We start from the raw sequence: 16,730 nt of genomic DNA on the forward strand, positions 1-16,730 counted from the left end.
GGGGACTACACCCAACGGGTGCACTCGGCGTGCCCCACTGATTTGAATAGTTTACTAGGACTCAGCTCGAGGCGAGCGGAGTTGAAGATTTCCTAAATTCTAAACAAAGGAACACCCCAGTGGGTGATCAGATATAATGCAACACTCAAAAGTTTAGTCGGAATTTTGCTGACCTGAACATTGGTCTGAAGGGCAGTGCTGGCGTTGTAAGCTACCTGGCTAGCTTCATGCATCACTTTCACTGCTCCATGACAAGGTTCACCTGACGAAGAGCTTCCCTAGAGGCGCCCGGCGAGTCGTCTGGAGTTTGATACGTAGCAAAGAGTGATGGCTCCAAGGTGGTTGAAGCGGTTACCGGGTCGGACGAGTGGAGTTGCACTGGTGCTGCAGGAGTATGTGCAGTCGATCCCGACGGACGATCAGTCGTCAGCAGATTGGCAAATGTGACGTTGGTCCAAACCGGCCCTTCGGAGCGTTCGACCACCGCCTCAAGCACCGACGTCGACTGAGGGACTTGGATTTCATGCCTCCTCCTGCTTGAGCCTCCACTCTTCTTCCTCCTCTCCTGTAGAGGCGCTTCTTCTTCCTCGTCATCAGGGAGGACAACGATCTCTTGCGGAGCTACAGAAAGAGAGAAGTATCAAATATTCAGCCGATTGACTACCCACTCGACTAAATGAAACTTGGTCGAACAAACTTACAAGCTTGGGAGGTGGCCTCCTCGTCTCCTGGTGCCTTATCGACATCCATGTCAGTAGTAGCAGAGGTGGGTCTGGAAAGATGCGTAATCCGGTCGGTCGGAACAGAAATGTCAGTCGGTATGTATAAGCACAAGTGTGTTACTCACCCTGAAGCCACTGGGACGTCCATCTTGATCCGCAGCAAAGTCTTCCGAGTCTTGGGAGGGGCAACCTTGGGCTGCTTGGCGGTCTTCTCTGTCGGTTCCGGAGTCGACGTCCGCGCTTCTGAGCGTGAGTACTCGGAGCCACGCTCTTCCCGCGCCCGCCCGCTGGGTCGTGTTGCTGCTTGGATCGGCACTCGGAACGCGGCGGCGAGTCAAGCTCTTCCTTGTTGTTCGACTCCTCGCTCTCCTCCTCCTCCTCTCCATCCGAAGACTCCCAGTCGCCGCTTTCGTCCGCGCTGGCCTCTTCCTCTTGGCCCTGCTCTAGGGCTTGTTCACCGTTGGGCATAGAGTACATCTTGGTGAAAACCTACAAGACGGAAAGTTAAGCAAAAATCAGTCGACATCAAGTGCAGTCAAAACTTATGCACCAGGCAGTCAGAACAAAAGAGCATACCTTGTCGGGTGGATTGTTGTCTCTAAAAGGAATAACTTGCCTGGATCCCCTGGGATTGTCCTGATTGCCTGTGATACTCCTCAACCACATGGCCACGGTCTCAGACGACACTTCCTCTGGATGGACCTGAGCGGTGTCTTCAGGTCCAGAGTACAGCCACATAGGATGATCACGGGCCTGGAGAGGCTAGATGCGTCGACTGAGGAACACTTCCAGCAGGTCCAGGCCGGTAACACCCTCATTGATAAGCTGAACCACTTTCTCTACCAGCATCTTCGTCTCCACGTTCTCAGCAGCGGTCACTTTGAGTGGAGAAGGAGTTTGGACGCGGTCGAATGTGAAGTGGGAGAGGCCAGTCGACTGACCTGGAGCTGCCTCATCCTGGCAATAGAACCAGGTCGACTGCCAGCCCCTAACCGATTTCGGGAGAGTCATAGCAGGGAAGGAGCTCCTATGTGTTTTTTGGATACCTAAACCCCCACACATCTGGATGACGTTGGTCTTTGAGTCACTCGACTTCGCTTTTTTGACCGACCGGGATCGGATGGTGAAGATGTGTTTGAAAAGACCCCAGTGCGGTCGACACCCCAAGAAATTTTCACACATCGACACAAAGGCGGCCAGATACGTGATGGTGTTTGGAGAAAAGTGGTGGAGTTGGGCGCCAAAAAAGTTCAAGAACCCCCGGAAGAAAGGACGCGGAGGAACCGAAAAAACCCGGTCGATGTGGGTGGCAAGCAGTACGCACTAACCTGGTCGAGGCTGAGGATTCATCTCCCCTCCGGCAACCTTGCCGCTTCCTTGGCGATCAGCCTGGACTCCGCCAGCTCGTCCACATCCTCCTGCCGAATCGAAGATCGGATCCAATCGCCCTGGATCCAGCTCGGCGGCAGCCCCGCGCGCGATGACGACCCACGGTGCTGCTTTTTGCGCTTCGCCACCCCCTTTGCCTTCTTTGCGTGTTCCAGCGCCGCCGTCTTGTCCTTCACCATGGGGCGGAGCGGCGGCGTCGGAACAGAAGAGTTGGGCGTGGCGGAGAAGTGGAGGAAGAAGAAGGAGGAAAAGGCGTGCACAGTGCAGACGCCTCGGCCCCGTCACCTTATAAAGGGTCGCTTCCGAGTGACTGACGCGTGGGACCAGGCAATCCTGTCAAATCCCGCAACAGCCGCGCGCAGCGTACGTGGCGAAAAAGGCGGCGCAGAAACCAAGGCATCACTGTTTATCCGCTCCGCCCGCTTCGGCACTCCCCGTCCCGCGCGCTTCCCCGAAATTTCATATCCCGCAAAATCCGAGAAACGCAGCAACCAATCGCGCCCAAGATCTTGCACCTCAATACAACACTCGGCAAACGACGCCACAAGTTCAGTCGACGTCTCCCTGAATGGATCAAGGCGACTGAATCGACGCTGAAATACCGACGTGAGTTTTCCATCTTGCAGAAAAACGCTCGCGAAGGCGCAAAACTGAGAACACGTTCAACTCTAACCAGCTTTCCACTCGAACCTTAATCCATTCGAGGGCTACTGATGAGGATACAGACCTAGGGTAGGATCATAGGCCTGACCTATACGTCCTACCCAAGGTCACTACCCAAGAAGGCGAGAAGGTCAAGAGGCAACATGAGACCCCTGGTCGAAGATGTCGAGTGCAATCCACTCGACATCATGTCACTCGGGAGTCTTCCTACCTACTGTCACTCGACCATCCAGAGAATCACTCGACCTCCCGAAGACCAGGAGCCACTCGGCGTGCAACGGGCAAGCATTCACTCTGTAGTCTTTAAGGTCATTAACAGCACTTAAGGCTGGCGTTACCAATGACGCCACCACTTTATGTACATTAACTCCCTTGTAATGGAGGGCAAGAAAGGTCCTGGCGAACTCTATATAAGCCACCCTTCTCCTCTGGCACAAGGGTTCGCACCCCGTGTAACATCACACATATAATCCAATCGACCACCGAGACGTAGGGCTATTACTTCCTCCGAGAAGGGCCTGAACTCGTAAAACCCGTGTGTACATCTTCACCATAGCTGAGATCTTGCCTCTCCATATCTATCCCCCTTTCTATTGTCAGCCTTAGAACCACGACACTGCACGTCATGCTCGTCCTGGAGCCCCGTGTCCCAGAGCACGGAGTCGGGGGCGTACTTGGAGTGGTAGTACAGGTCGTCCGGCAGGAGGTGGCGGCGGCGCGCGATCTCCTCGCGGTGTGCACGACCGCTCTTCGGGACCGGCGGGATCGGGACCCAATCGGCGGAGAGGTGCCAGTTATTGGGGAGGTGCACGTCGCTCAACGGGAGCGGCGTCCTCGTCTCCCAATAACGTTGGCATACATCCACGCTGATGTACAGCCGGTCGCGCTTGCCGCCGGCCGTAGGGCCAATGGTGGATGGGGCAGGCGCGCGGGCCCCGACGCGGTGGTGATGCGGGCTCCTCCTTCACGAAGCCGCGGCGGCGGCCCGAGGACGAGCTAGCCTCGCGGTCGTGCTTCCCCTTGCGGCCGTGGTTCCAAAAGCCCATGGCTGTGAGGTGGCTGGCCGACGAGATCGAGGACGGGGATAGGCTAGGGTTTGGGGCGTGTCTGGTTTCAAGAAGGCAGGAAGGGTTGGACTGGGGAGTATGGACGGCGACCGGTCCATGGCTTCCCCATTTAAGAAGGACGGCGACCGTTCTCCTGAGCGGATGACAGGTGGGGTCGACCACCTGTGTGCATTTATGTCGGGCGGCGGGAGGTAGGTGGCCGCCTACCACGCGGCCCCGACGCGGACGAGCGAGACGTCCGTTTGCGGTCCACCGCGATCCAAACCGCGCGCATGTTTGCGTTCGAAATGGATCGGCACGGACACAAAACGGACCAGATGGGTACAGGACGTCGCGTGCTGGACCGTCTGATTTGTCCGTTTTACTTAAATGAACAGTGTCGGGCAAGATGGGGTCGCGCGCTGGAATTGGCCTAACGATCGGCCGCCGCAACACACGAAAGTGGAGGCAGCAAACAAACGGCAAGATGAAAAACATGTTCTTCAGGCACGGAAGGAAGGGATCAGATACACACACGCACATAAATTAAGATGAGAAATGCATGGCTAGCTCAGCCTCCACTGCAACTCTGCTCCCCGTGCATACACTGCACAAGCAAGCACAATAGTCGTGGCGTCGTGCGTGCATGTGTCGGCCTGTACGTGTGTAGCGTGGCGTAGCAGCAGAGGGCTCCCACGAGTTAGCAGTTCGTAGCAGTACGGGACTGAACTGTTCCCATTCATTTCCCTGGACGCTTCCGGTGATGCACGCCCTGACGTCAGCTCAGGTATATTCCCATTTCGTGGTACGCGCACAGCGAGGCGGAATGACGATGATGATGCCGCCGATCGGCAGTCACACAATCTGTCCAGATGATTAAACTAGGAGTTAAATATACTACAGGTGCCCTAACTTGTCCGACGCGGTCTGTTTGATGCTTAAATTTGAAAAATACACAAAAATGGTGCCATAACTTGTCTAGGCGTTCAAATATGGTGCATCTGGACGTATGCCGCCGTATTAAGTGCCCATGTGGCATGTCAGTGTGTCGCTAGGCCACATGTCAGTGCCCGCGGGCGCGTTGTGAGCTGTGCTTGTAGTTTTTTTTTTTACAGAAATGCCCCAGGACTTTAGTTAATTATTGAAAAACATCGTTACTCATGCTAGACGCAAGCTGTTTTTTTACGAAAACGCGTTTGTGCATTAATTAATTCTCACAAAAGTATAAACACAAGCTGGCATGAAGGAGATTCAAACCACGGACATAAAAAGTTGAACGTATATTAAAAATTATTTTGTAAATATATGCATCTTCATTGAGGACCATAAGGACGAACAATTATTGTGTATCTTCATTCTATTTCTAAAATACACAATTATTGAAAAATTGACAATATTGCATTTTAAAAACTGTTCAGCGTGTATTAAATATTATTGAATAAATTCCAAAAATGTACTAACATGAGGGTGTTTGTAGAAATTTAAGAATAATATTACACAATATTTTTTAATACGCATTCAACATTTTCAAAAAGCATGGTGAACATTTTCTAAAATAATATGAAAATGAAAAATGAACATGAACGTGTCTTTTAGAAAATGCTCACCATGTTTTTAATATATGTTCAACTCTTTAATTCCACATCAATTTTGAAAAAAGTTCATGTTTATCTCTTGAAAGTACACTATAATGGAAATAGAATAGAGATACAAATAAACAAAATTATATTTTGTAATTATTTTATTTTTTCACATGGAAAAATTTATGTATCATGAAAACTAAACATAAACATCACTCGAAGAAAGACAAGATAGTAAGGTGGAATAAATAAATAAAAACTACTCCAGTAAAAGCAAATGCAGAGTGATACGTGCAATCATCTATATAAACTGCTTGCTGATAATTAAGCGCAAACCAGACCGCGGCCGCCTGGTCCGCTCGATTGTCAGGCAACAAGGATGTCCCATGTTTGAATTCCCTGTACGCTGGTTTCCTGGTATTTTTTGCAAGTATTAACTAAAATCAAGGGGTATTTTTTTATGAGAATTAATTAAAATCCAGGGGCATTCCTATTAAAAAAACATGCATATCTCACAACACGCGTAGGCAACCACTGACATGTGGCCCAGTGACAGACTGGAATGCCACGCGGGCACTCGATACGGCAGCATATGTCCAGAGGCACCGTATTTGAACGCCCAACCAAGTTATGACACCACTTTTGTGTATTTTTCAAGTTTAGGCACCAAACTGACCGTGCCGGACAAGTTAGGACACCTGTGATGTATTTAACTCTTAAACTAGATACGGGTTGATGTGATTCTGGTTAGCCCTCTCGTCGTCTGCTATTTTCCTTCTAGGACCTGTGGCGCTGGTTCATTAGACAGAGTTTAACCTACAGTATTATACTAACTTTGTACTCCCTTCGTCCCAAAATAAATGTCTCACCTTTGTATTAATTTTATTCTCTCCGTCCCAAAATAAATGTCTCACCTTTGTACTAATTTTAGGAGGGAGTACAAGATATTACATTACAAGTCAGGATTGAAAAATATTGGTACTAGTATACAATTATAGCTCCTTTTGTTCATAGGATATGAATAGTATAGAAATAGAAAAATCGTAGGAAGTGGGATGTCATTGCATCTCCAATTCCTATAAAGAAAAAGATGTCATTTAATGCATAGGATAGGTATTTTTTCATTAAGTCTAGGCTAATTTTTTTTTCTTTGAAATGTGAAGGATTGATTCTTATGCTATATATGAATAAGAGGAATAAGAGTTCATTCCTACAAACCAAAGGGCTTCAAAAACAAATTTCCTACGAAATTCCTATCCTTCACGATTCCTACAATATTGCTATGAACTAGTCTGTATGTGTGGCGATCTCGGAGTTGACTTCCACAATTAGTCGGCATGGGTGTTCAAAATTTTTTTAGTCCGCGTGGTCTTGGTCGCCAAGGAACGGGGAGAGCATGCATGCAGCTTGCTTTGCAAGCAGAACGGTGAGGCTTCGGCTGCGGAAAGGAAAGTTAGTGCTGACATTACTTTACTTTTCCGCCAAGGTTCTAGTGCTTTGTTACTCTTAGTCTTTCAGTTGCTCAACGGATTAAGCGTGTCAAGCGAAAAACGTTTATAGTACAGCGCCGGTAGTGGACCGGTCTAAACATGTGATTCGCATGCCAACAAACAAAAGTATACATGAGAATTAGTGGGGATATTGATCGGCTTTATTATTGCTAATTTGTTACTCCCGGACTTCATCTTTATTATGTTGGGACCGTCTAACATGTGCTTGAAAAGAAAATATAATCAGTCACTTTATTTCCTCGCCATGGATCAAGATCCAACAGCCTCCACCGTGCCACAGATTGTTTATCTTTTTCCTCCCGAAGGCAGATCCTCTACCCCGCCCAATCCAAGTTCCGCCCACCATCGTTGCTGGCCACTGCCGCGGCCATCCCTCTAAGCCCCGCCCCGTCGGAGAAAACCTCCGGCAATGCCCTGCGCCCGCCCACCCCTAAGATGGATAATGGGGTCGTGACTCTCCCCTAGTGAGGCCATGGCTTCCCCCTAAGATAGATGGTGGGGGTATGGCTTATTCCGACGAGCTCGGGATGAACTAAAATAGGTGGCTAACGTGAATAAAATTTGATATAGCAAAACCGTATTCTGTTTATTTCGGAAACAACCTTGATCGTAATACATGACAGTTACACAAGCGAGCTGCAAAAGGCGCTCACGAGTCACGACCTCAACTCATATGACAAAGCCCGCCAAACAAAATCAAGTACTGAGTTGGTTCCCTTTAGGACGTGTCGCTGAGACAGGCGCCTACGGCAAAGATCCAATCATCAACGTGCACAAATTCAAATCCCAAACACATTTCCACGTACTCCCGCTCCTACTTAGTACTAGGTGAATAAGTCATTCACATAGTTCTAGGTCATCGATTTGAAGAATTAAATATGTGCTATATGTCATGAAAAGTATATCACTAGATTTCTACAACGATGTAGTTTCTAAATATATATTTTTTATCACATATAATATATATTTGAATAGTTAAATCGTCAACCTAGAACTACGCGAATGACTTATTCGCCGAGACGGAGGTAGTACAATAAGATTCTAGCATGCACGATCACTTTTTGCCTACTCGCTCACGGCGTTGGTCCTAGCATGGCTATCTACTCGTCAAGCATAATCACGTACGGACGGAGGGGTCGACACAACGCACGCAAATCTAAGACGGCGATCAACTTTGAGCGCCCGGCAAACGCCAAACGGATCGGTCGCGGGACAAAGCGGCACGGCGCGGCAGGGCAAAAGGGCGCCGCGCGCCGCTGGGGCACCCACGCGCGCGCACCACGGCGTCGACCGGCACGGCACGGGCGAGCGGCGCCGCTCAACTCTTTTTCTTTGTATATATCCGCCATACACAGAGACAACAAAGCTTTGTCAGTTTGTCATCCCCGTGTGGCATCACCGCCTTGTTGGACCCTGCAGCTGCCATCGCCGATGACACATATCGGACACGAGTCTACGACTCTCCGGTCGCCGTTCGTCCTTAGCGGGGCCCGGGTGCGTACACGACGAGCGGCTCTGATAGTACGTCTGGGAGCCCGGAAGAGACAAAACCAAGATGCTCCGGGTTCACGGCCCGTTTGGAGTTGGTAGATCCGTACTACCACGTCGGCTCGTAGAAGCATGCCGGGGGAAGGAATCGAGCTTGGTAAAGACACAGCAGAGCGCCGGTGGTGACAGGTCGCCCTCAAAGCAGTACGGGGTTTGTTTTACTCTGTCGTGGCTCGTCTTGCTTCCCAAGTTGTTTCTGATATCGGAGGAGAATTCTGCACTGATTTTTCTTTAAAAATGCACGGCTGGGGTTCTCTTTAATGGAAGTCGACGACGGGAGCTCGTTGTTTCAATCAAGAAAAGAAAATAAAATTTTGAAGATGCACGCGTCCAGCAGAAAGAGGTCGCTTGCTACTTGTCTACTCACTTCATTCCTAAATATAAGTCTTTGTAGAGATTCCACTAGATGGACTACGTACGGAGCAAAATGAATATATCTAAACTTGAAATGCATCTATATACAAGTCTTTGTAGAGACTCCACTAGGTGGACTACATACGAAGCAAAATGAATATATCTAAATTTGAAATGCATCTATATACTCCCTCCGTTTTTATTTAGTTCGCATATTAGCTTTGGTCAAAGTCAAGCTTTACAAATTTTGACCAAATTTATAAACAAAAATATTAAGATATACAATAACAAGTCAACAACATTAGATTTATTGTTGAATGTACTTTCACGTCGTATAAATTTATTATGATAAATGTCTATATTATTTTCTACAAACTTGATCAAACTTTACAGGGTTTGACTTCAGTCAACCCTAATATGCAGAGTAAATAAAAACGGAGGGAGTACATCCGTATGCGATTTATAGTGGAATTTTTATAAAGACTTACATTTATAGCGGAATTTCTAAAAAACTTACATTTAGTAGTGTTTTCAGAAACGTATTAACTGCTCGAGCAGCCAACAAGCTAGTGGTTTGCAAAGGTTGGGAGGCTCGGACCTCCATTTTCCAGAAAAACAAGAAGATTAGTAGATTCATCCATTTGTCTGTGAGATAACGAGATGCAAAGCAAACCACTAGGTTTACCGAATGTGGCCGCCATGAGGAATCAAGCAAGCAAAAGACTGGACGGGCACCCATGGAAGGAACGATGGTGCCTTCCACTACTATTGTGCAGATTCCTGGCATAAATATCGCAGCCCCTCGGGATTTCCTCAGGGAATAACCGGCGGCCCGGCAGTGAACGTAACACAAGCATGTGCCACAACCTGGAGCTCATCATACATATGGCTTTTCCTTCCTCGGTCCACATGATCATGTCGCATGCACGCACGCACAACGGCACAAGGCACAAAGGAGGGCTGCACGCCATGGCCTCGTGGGTTCGGTGGTGAATGGTGCACAGGCACGGAGCTGGCTGGCAATGGCATATACCTTTCCTTTTCCCCTCCATGGTGAGGATGAGGAATAGTTGGTGACCTCGGGACCAAGGCGCCGATGGATCTACTCGATTCCGTCCGTCACGAGGGCTTCCACGATCCGCTCGTGCTGCCGCGGCCGCGCTGGCAATGACGTACCTGCTCCTGCTCACTGCACCACTGGGCAAGTAAAGGGAGCCGCCAGGCTACGCACCTGTGTTCCATTTACTCCCGCTCGCGACTCGTTGGCTAGCAGATTACAAATTTCACGCTCTATTTCTGTACGTCCACCGTAGTGATTGAAGCCGATGAAAAGATACCTCTGCGTGGTTGGCCAGTGGCTGGCCACCACTGAGCTTCACTGTGCGGACACCACGCCTCCGCGCATCTTCAGAAAATAATAGCGTCCTGGTTTGGTTTATGGCACCCGCGAGAACAGAATAGTTATTTTTAGCAAGTTGATGCCTACAATTTCCATGCTAAATCAATGCTTACCAAAAGTCACCGTGCACGAAATGGGAAAACAAACATCAAGACCAACCTGCACCTCATCTGCCTAATAGTAACTGTTGATTATTCATTATGTACACGATCGTCTCAATAATCCTCGTATGCACGGGCCAAAGCAAAGTATCCACCGAAAATGTGGACAAGAAGCCAAGCAAAAACGTACAACTCTACTCCGCTAAACACAGGAGCACCTCCTTAATTATGTACTCATCCCTCCACCAAATCCCAAAGAAACTAAAATATATCGTATTAACAAAATAAACCTGACCAAGCCCATTTTTCTGGGAAGGACAAAGTGCTAAAATCTAGAGAGAGAAAACTCAGAAAAACACGGAGAAATCGCCGTCTTTCGACGGATCCATCATCCTCCGCTCACCGTCGTCGCCCCCGCCCGTCTCCGTCTCCGGCGAAGGCTTCTTCTCGTCGCCCCCCGCCGCCGCCGCCGCCGCGGCCTCGACGTCGCTGGCCGCGAACGTCTCGTGCACGACCTTCTCGACGTCGAGCACCTCGCCGCCGTCCTCGTTCTGGGGCAGGGCCGGGATGTAGGGCGGGCGCGCCACGCGGAGGATGCGGTCCCAGTCGACGCCGTGGAAGAAGGGGTGCGCCTTGATGCCGCGCGCGCCGATGCGCTTCGCCGGGTCCTTCTCCAGGAGGCGGGCGATGAGGTCGCGCAGCGGCGTCTTCTCGCCCACCAGCTCCGGCTGCTTGGTGAGCACGCGGTAGAAGGTCTCCTTGCGGTTCTGGCCCCGGAACGGCGTGCGCCCGTAGAGCATCTCGTAGAGGACCACGCCCAGGCCCCACCAGTCCACGATGAAGTCGTGCCCGCTCCCGGCGATGATCTCCGGCGCCACGTAGTCCTCCGTGCCCACGAACGAGTTCGACTTGGCCGGCGTGCGCGCGCCGGAGACCGTGGAGGAGGCCGTGGTGGTCGTTGATGAGGTGGAGGACGAGGAGGCTGTCCGCGAGGTGGACGGCGGCGACGGCGAGTCTGCAGACACGGCCGGCTTTGTGGCGCCGCCTGAACGGAACCGGAAGCACATGGCCGGCTTCTTGGGCTTCCCGGTGTTCGGGGACGGCGAGCTAGGGACGGGCGCAGGTTTGGGGGCGTCCTGCTCCGGCGGCAGAATCGGGAGTCTCGTGGAGAGGTCGAAGTCGACGAGCATGATGTGGCCGCTGTCCTGTATCAGGACGTTCTCCGGCTTGAGGTCCCGGTAGACGATGCCGATGCTGTGCAGGTACTCGAGAGCCAGCACCAGCTCCGCCGCGTAGAACCTGCGAATTGGCAACGAATGGGTGAGTTCACGGATCAAATCTTGGCCACCAATTTGTGCCACGGCAGTGCGTGGCATAAGGGCCGTTGGCTGATGGGTTAATCGGTCAGGTAGAGCGGGGGCGTACCGTATGACGGAATCGGAGAACATCTTCTCGGTCTGGCGGCGGCGGAGGGAGTTGAGGTCGCCGCCGCCGCAGCGGTCGATGGCGAAGCCGACGACGGCGTCGGTGGCGAGGACGCCGCGGAGGGCGGGGAGCAGCGGGTGGCGCAGGGCCAGGAGCACGTCGCGCTCGAACCAGATCCTCCGGTGTCCGTCCCCGGCGCCGCCGCCACCGCTCCCGCCGCTCTTCTTGTGCCGCGCGGCCTCCCGCGACACCGCCTTGAGCGCCATGGCGACGTCGCCGTCGCTGCCCTCGCCCTCGGGCACGACGTGGAAGACGACGCCCTTGGCGCCGCGGCCGAGCACGGAGACGGCCCTGAGGTCGGCCAGGCTGAGCTGGTGCGGCTCCGGCGGCGGCGGCGCGAGCGCCTGCGCCGTCATGGCCACCGCGAGCGCGCACGAGGACGGCGCCGCCTTGGATTGGGCGGCGGGGTGCGAGTGGGTGCGCCTGCGCCTGCGCGAGTGAGAGGGAGGAAGGGTGGGGTGGGGATTGGTTGCGGTTTGATTTTGGTATTCCCCGATTCGATTCTCGTCTCGGCTCCTCTGCGTGCGTTGCGTTGGTTATATGCGGCGGGCAACAGGCTCGGCTCTCTCTGCCTTCCCTTGGTGACGAAGCACTCGCGTGCGGGATTTTCTTCCGGGAAGCGAGTGTTTTGAAACGGGAAGAGTTTTTTAATCCCTTGGTTCGTCGACGGACTGCGGTCTTCCCTCTCGCGTGTGGTGTTGTTGGGTGTGGGGGCAGTTTTTCAGGGAGAAATGCAAGGATTTTGTGGGCTCCGTGTTTGGACTGCGGTTGCGGGCTCGGGGTCGGCCCCTCTTCCTGCACCCAGTTTGTTGCCCCAGAAATGTTTCCAGAACTCCTCAGGAAAAAAAATGCAGTGATTCTAGAAGGAGTAGTTCCTTCGGTCTATCTGTCGGACAGTACAGCAGGTATAACTTTTTATGGATCCATTCAATACAATTACCTGCAATGCCAGTACTCCCTCCGTATGTACAACGGAATCCCTAAAAGGTCTTATATTTAGGAACGGAGGGAGTAGTACTTTCAGGCAAGCGATTTCAATTCGCTTTCATTCGAACTCTCTGAATGTCCGAGCTCCAGCTGCAATTTCTGTTGAATTTTTCAGCCGGCTGGATTCTTTATTTAGCCCGCATTTGAGTTACCGGACGTTCGACCCTGCGATGCAATGTCCACGCTCCCCTCCGTGCTCCCCCCTTGCGCGCACCCCATATCGCGGCTTGATGCCGACGAGCCTCTCCCTCCGAGGTCGAGTGGCGGTCGATTCCCGCTCCGCAGAATCCCTTCGCCGTGCATGGGCTCGGGATTGGCGGCTGCCATTCGGGATTCCCCACCGCGGCTCGTCGGGGCGGACTCCGTGTCGGCGGTGGAGATCCTCAGATCTTTAGATGGATGTGGAAGATGGAGTAGCGGCGGACCAGGAGATCCGTCGATTGTTAGCGGAAGTGGCGCACCGGGAACGCGCGGCAGATCAAGCCGCGAGGGCTACAGAGCAGGCGTCGCAGGCGCTAGCAGCGGCGAGGATGAATCTCGCTCTGTGCGCAATGGTGAACACCTCGGAGCTGGAGCGCGCCCGCATCTACGCGTTGGGTCAGGACATCTCCCCTGCTCTGATTCTACAATGGGCAGAGGAGGAGGCGTCCTCAACCTCGCGGCAGCAGCGAAGAAGATGGAGGCCTTTCCGAAGGGCGACACGCTAATGGTGGTCAACTCGATGCCTATAGAGAGTACGTGCCTCCCCTGCTACTCAGATTACCAATTTAGTTGCTCATGACCGCCGGAGATCGCCATCATCGCCGTCGTTCGTTGTGCTACCGCCGAAGCGACTAGTCAACGCTGCGGGGGTTGCTAGGTATCCGAGGGCCGGGGTGGTCAGTGGCCTTGACGTGGGAATGGATAGGACCCACGTCCCAGCCTCTGGTCTGAAAGAGAATATCACTTTCCCCCAATCCTTACAGCCTACCAACCACGAGATTGCTCCTGGGGCTGCTAGGGTTTGTCGTCGCCCACGACTCCCTCCTCCTCCCTCCTTAGTTTGGGTGAGGCGGGACAAGTTTAGGAGTGGTTGCTTTACTGCTTCCGATTGCTTCCCTGCCGGAGCTTCTGATAGACTAATCAAGCCTAAGGAGTTTAGCTTTTCGGCAGATTTTTGGTCGAAGCGTGAAGGAAGATTGACCTACACTGCGGTCACTCAAAAGATGGCTGGTGCTGGATCTGGGCATGTCGCGTGTGGAGGGAGGAATAATGGTGGCTGGGGGCGCAACGACGAGATCCGTCCCCATGTCCAGCAAGTTACCCCTACCCCCCCCTACTGCCCCTCTTGTTCGTCCCCCTCTGGCTCAGCATCCCCCGCAACAAGCCCCTCCTATCTCCATCTACGCCAAGCCCCCATCTTCCCTGTGGCCGCAAGCTCTCATTTGATGTATCCTCAGATGGGACTGATGTTTCCTGGATATCAGCAATTTCCAGTCAACTCATGGCCGCAAAATCAACATCAATTCCAGTATCCTTACCTTGCTCCCAACCATTGTACTCCTATGCCATATTCACAGGGGGGCCAACAATGTGCTGCTTGTGGTAGTGGGTCTGCTTCTAGTAGTGGACAAGCTGGTCAGAGCAAGAACAAGAAGAAGCAAAAGACTGCTACGGGCAAAAAACCTCTAAAAGTTGATGCTGGTCTTGCTGCTACTCATATAACTTTGCCCTCCCGTGAGCCTGACTCTTTCAATGTTGATCCAAAATATATTGGGGCAATCTGCTACAATTGTGGTCTCCCTAGATACTTTGTGGGAATGTGTCAAATTCCAAAGAATTGCTTCATGTGTTCTATCCCTGGTTACCACATGGATGCTTGTCCTGTGTGGTACAAACCATATCCAACTGCTCAATTCTGGGGCAGTGCTGGGAATGGTTTAGGCTTCTTTCATACTGAGATTGGTGAAAAAAGCAACTGTGATTGGCTTAACTTTAGCAATGTTGGTCTAGTTGTAATTGAAGAGGGTGAGATCTCTGCCGAAGAGTTAGGTGCTTGATTCACTAGCATGTGAAAAATCAATTGGCCATGGCAGATCAGAGCTTATGATGATTCTCAATATCTTGTCAGATTCCCATCCAACAATAAAATCATTGACTTAGTTGCCTATGACTCTATCAACCTCAAGAAGAAAGGAGTTTCTATCTCTTTCAAGAATTGGCATGGTGATTTGCCTGCCTACGATTGCTTAACTGAGGTCTGGATTGATATTGTGGGCCTCCCTCCTGTGTGGTGCTCATGGTCTGTGATAGCTCAAGTCTCTGCTACGCTGGGTGTCATCACCAATATTGATTGGCATGGCATTTTCAGAAGTTTCTATGAAGTTGTGAGAGTCCAAGTTGATGTCAGAGACCCTGCAATGATTCCTAGAGACAGATTGTTTGAGATCCAACAAGATTTGTTCCTTCTTGCTTTTAAAGTTGAAGAGGATGCTCATGTGGTTTCTGATAACCCTTCAGATCCTTCTGATCCTAAAGAAGATGAGGAAGGCAGCAACAAGAAACAAGGGGGTGAGGATGATGATAGCAATGATGACCTGTTGGGGAGAGATGGAACATGATCTGGACACCGTCAGGAAGAATTCTAATCTCAGACCTAGGCCTACCTCTGCTCCTAGTGGGTCTAGAAATAGAACCCACACCTCTGCTCCTTCTATGGTGTCCTCTAAAAGGGCCGTGGAGAACAACAACCCTTTGGAGAGATCTGTCTTTCTTAAGATTCAAGATGCTCCTATGACTAAAAGCTACCTACAAGCTGTTGAGAGAACTCCTGTTGAGAATTTTGGCACTGTTTTGCTTCCAGAATTTGATGCTGCTGACAAAAATGGGATGCTCTCAAAGATGGTACTGCTACCTCCCATGTGGCCCTAATTCCTTGCCCTGCTCCCAAAGCTAAAAGCTAAAAAGCTGGTGGTGGCAAATGGGGTCCTATTATATCCACTAGGATGAGTAGCAGGATTAAAAGGGATGGGAAGCCAACTTTGATCAAAGCTCAGGAGATTAAGGAGGTGAAAATTTTGGAAGTCCCCAGAGGTAGTAGATAATAATATTGAAGTTATTAAAAACCTGGAGTCGGAAAGACTTGAAAATTTTAGGCATGATAATCCTGATATGTTCCTCCTTGGTGACATTGATGTCACTAAGGAAGACTATTACACTTTATATCCTTTTGTTATATCTAGTTCTGCTTTTGACACTCATATGGACCAAAAATCTGATCCAAATATGGATGAAGATGCTGGTGGTACCTCCTCTTGGATTGAGATTACCAGTCAGAGGTCTAAAAACTGTCAAGCTAAATTAACCTCTAGATTTAAATGATAAGGCTATTTTGGAATGTGAAGGGCCTTAATGGGTCCCACAAAAAGACCAAAGTGAAAGAACTCATTCGAGCTCATTGCCCTGATTTTATTTGTCTATCTGAAATAAAGAAATCTGAGTTTAGTGTCCATCAATTAGAGGCTATAGACTCTACACTAGTGCAGGATGCTGCTAACGCGACACTACAATCAGAGACCCTTCGACGAAACTGTGTGCGATGCATTAATCGCAAATGGTGATGTAAAAACCCGTTAAAAAGATGCAGAACGTTTGCAAAGGCAGATACATCAAACGTGACACGGATTTTACTTACGTGTGCGATGAGGGGCATATGGTTCACTCCAATGAACTATTTGCAATGAGGCAGAACAACAAAAACGGGCAGGCAGATGAAAATGTGTGCAATATATGGCATACAGTTCACTCGGATTAACAGTTTGTGATTAGGCAACACAATAGAAACAGTCAGCCAAATCAAGGTGTGTGCGATTGATGGCATACAGTTCACTCGGATGAACTGTTTGTGATTAGGTGGAAAAAAAAGAAACGGTCAGCCAGATCAAGGTGTGTGCGATAGAGGGCAAA

At 50.7% G+C, this 16,730-nt stretch overlaps 1 protein-coding gene across 1 annotated transcript; it reads right to left on the bottom strand.

The window, feature by feature from the left end:
- Positions 1 to 10,360: 10,360 nt before the first annotated feature.
- On the bottom strand, positions 10,361 to 12,437 carry LOC119364717 (serine/threonine-protein kinase OXI1-like). Its single transcript, XM_037630226.1, has 2 exons — positions 11,739 to 12,437; positions 10,361 to 11,612 (listed from the first exon to the last, which is right to left on the bottom strand). The coding sequence occupies exons 1-2, from the start codon at positions 12,152 to 12,154 to the stop codon at positions 10,661 to 10,663; spliced, it is 1,368 nt and encodes a 455-aa protein (XP_037486123.1). The 5' UTR covers positions 12,155 to 12,437; the 3' UTR covers positions 10,361 to 10,660.
- Between the last annotated feature and the right edge of the window lie 4,293 nt (positions 12,438 to 16,730).

This window comes from Triticum dicoccoides, chromosome 2B (assembly GCF_002162155.2).
Source record: "Triticum dicoccoides isolate Atlit2015 ecotype Zavitan chromosome 2B, WEW_v2.0, whole genome shotgun sequence".
NCBI classification, from domain to species: domain Eukaryota; kingdom Viridiplantae; phylum Streptophyta; class Magnoliopsida; order Poales; family Poaceae; genus Triticum; species Triticum dicoccoides.

What these genes read in the sequence shown, in the direction of transcription:
- LOC119364717 (XM_037630226.1), bottom strand. Translation starts at nt 12,154, where the DNA reads ATGACGGCGCAGGCGCTCGCGCCGCCGCCGCCGGAGCCGCACCAGCTC. An exon ending in TTCTCCGATTCCGTCATACG is followed by an intron (nt 11,613 to 11,738) that starts GTACGCCCCCGC and finishes GCCAATTCGCAG; the next exon opens with GTTCTACGCGGCGGAGCTGG.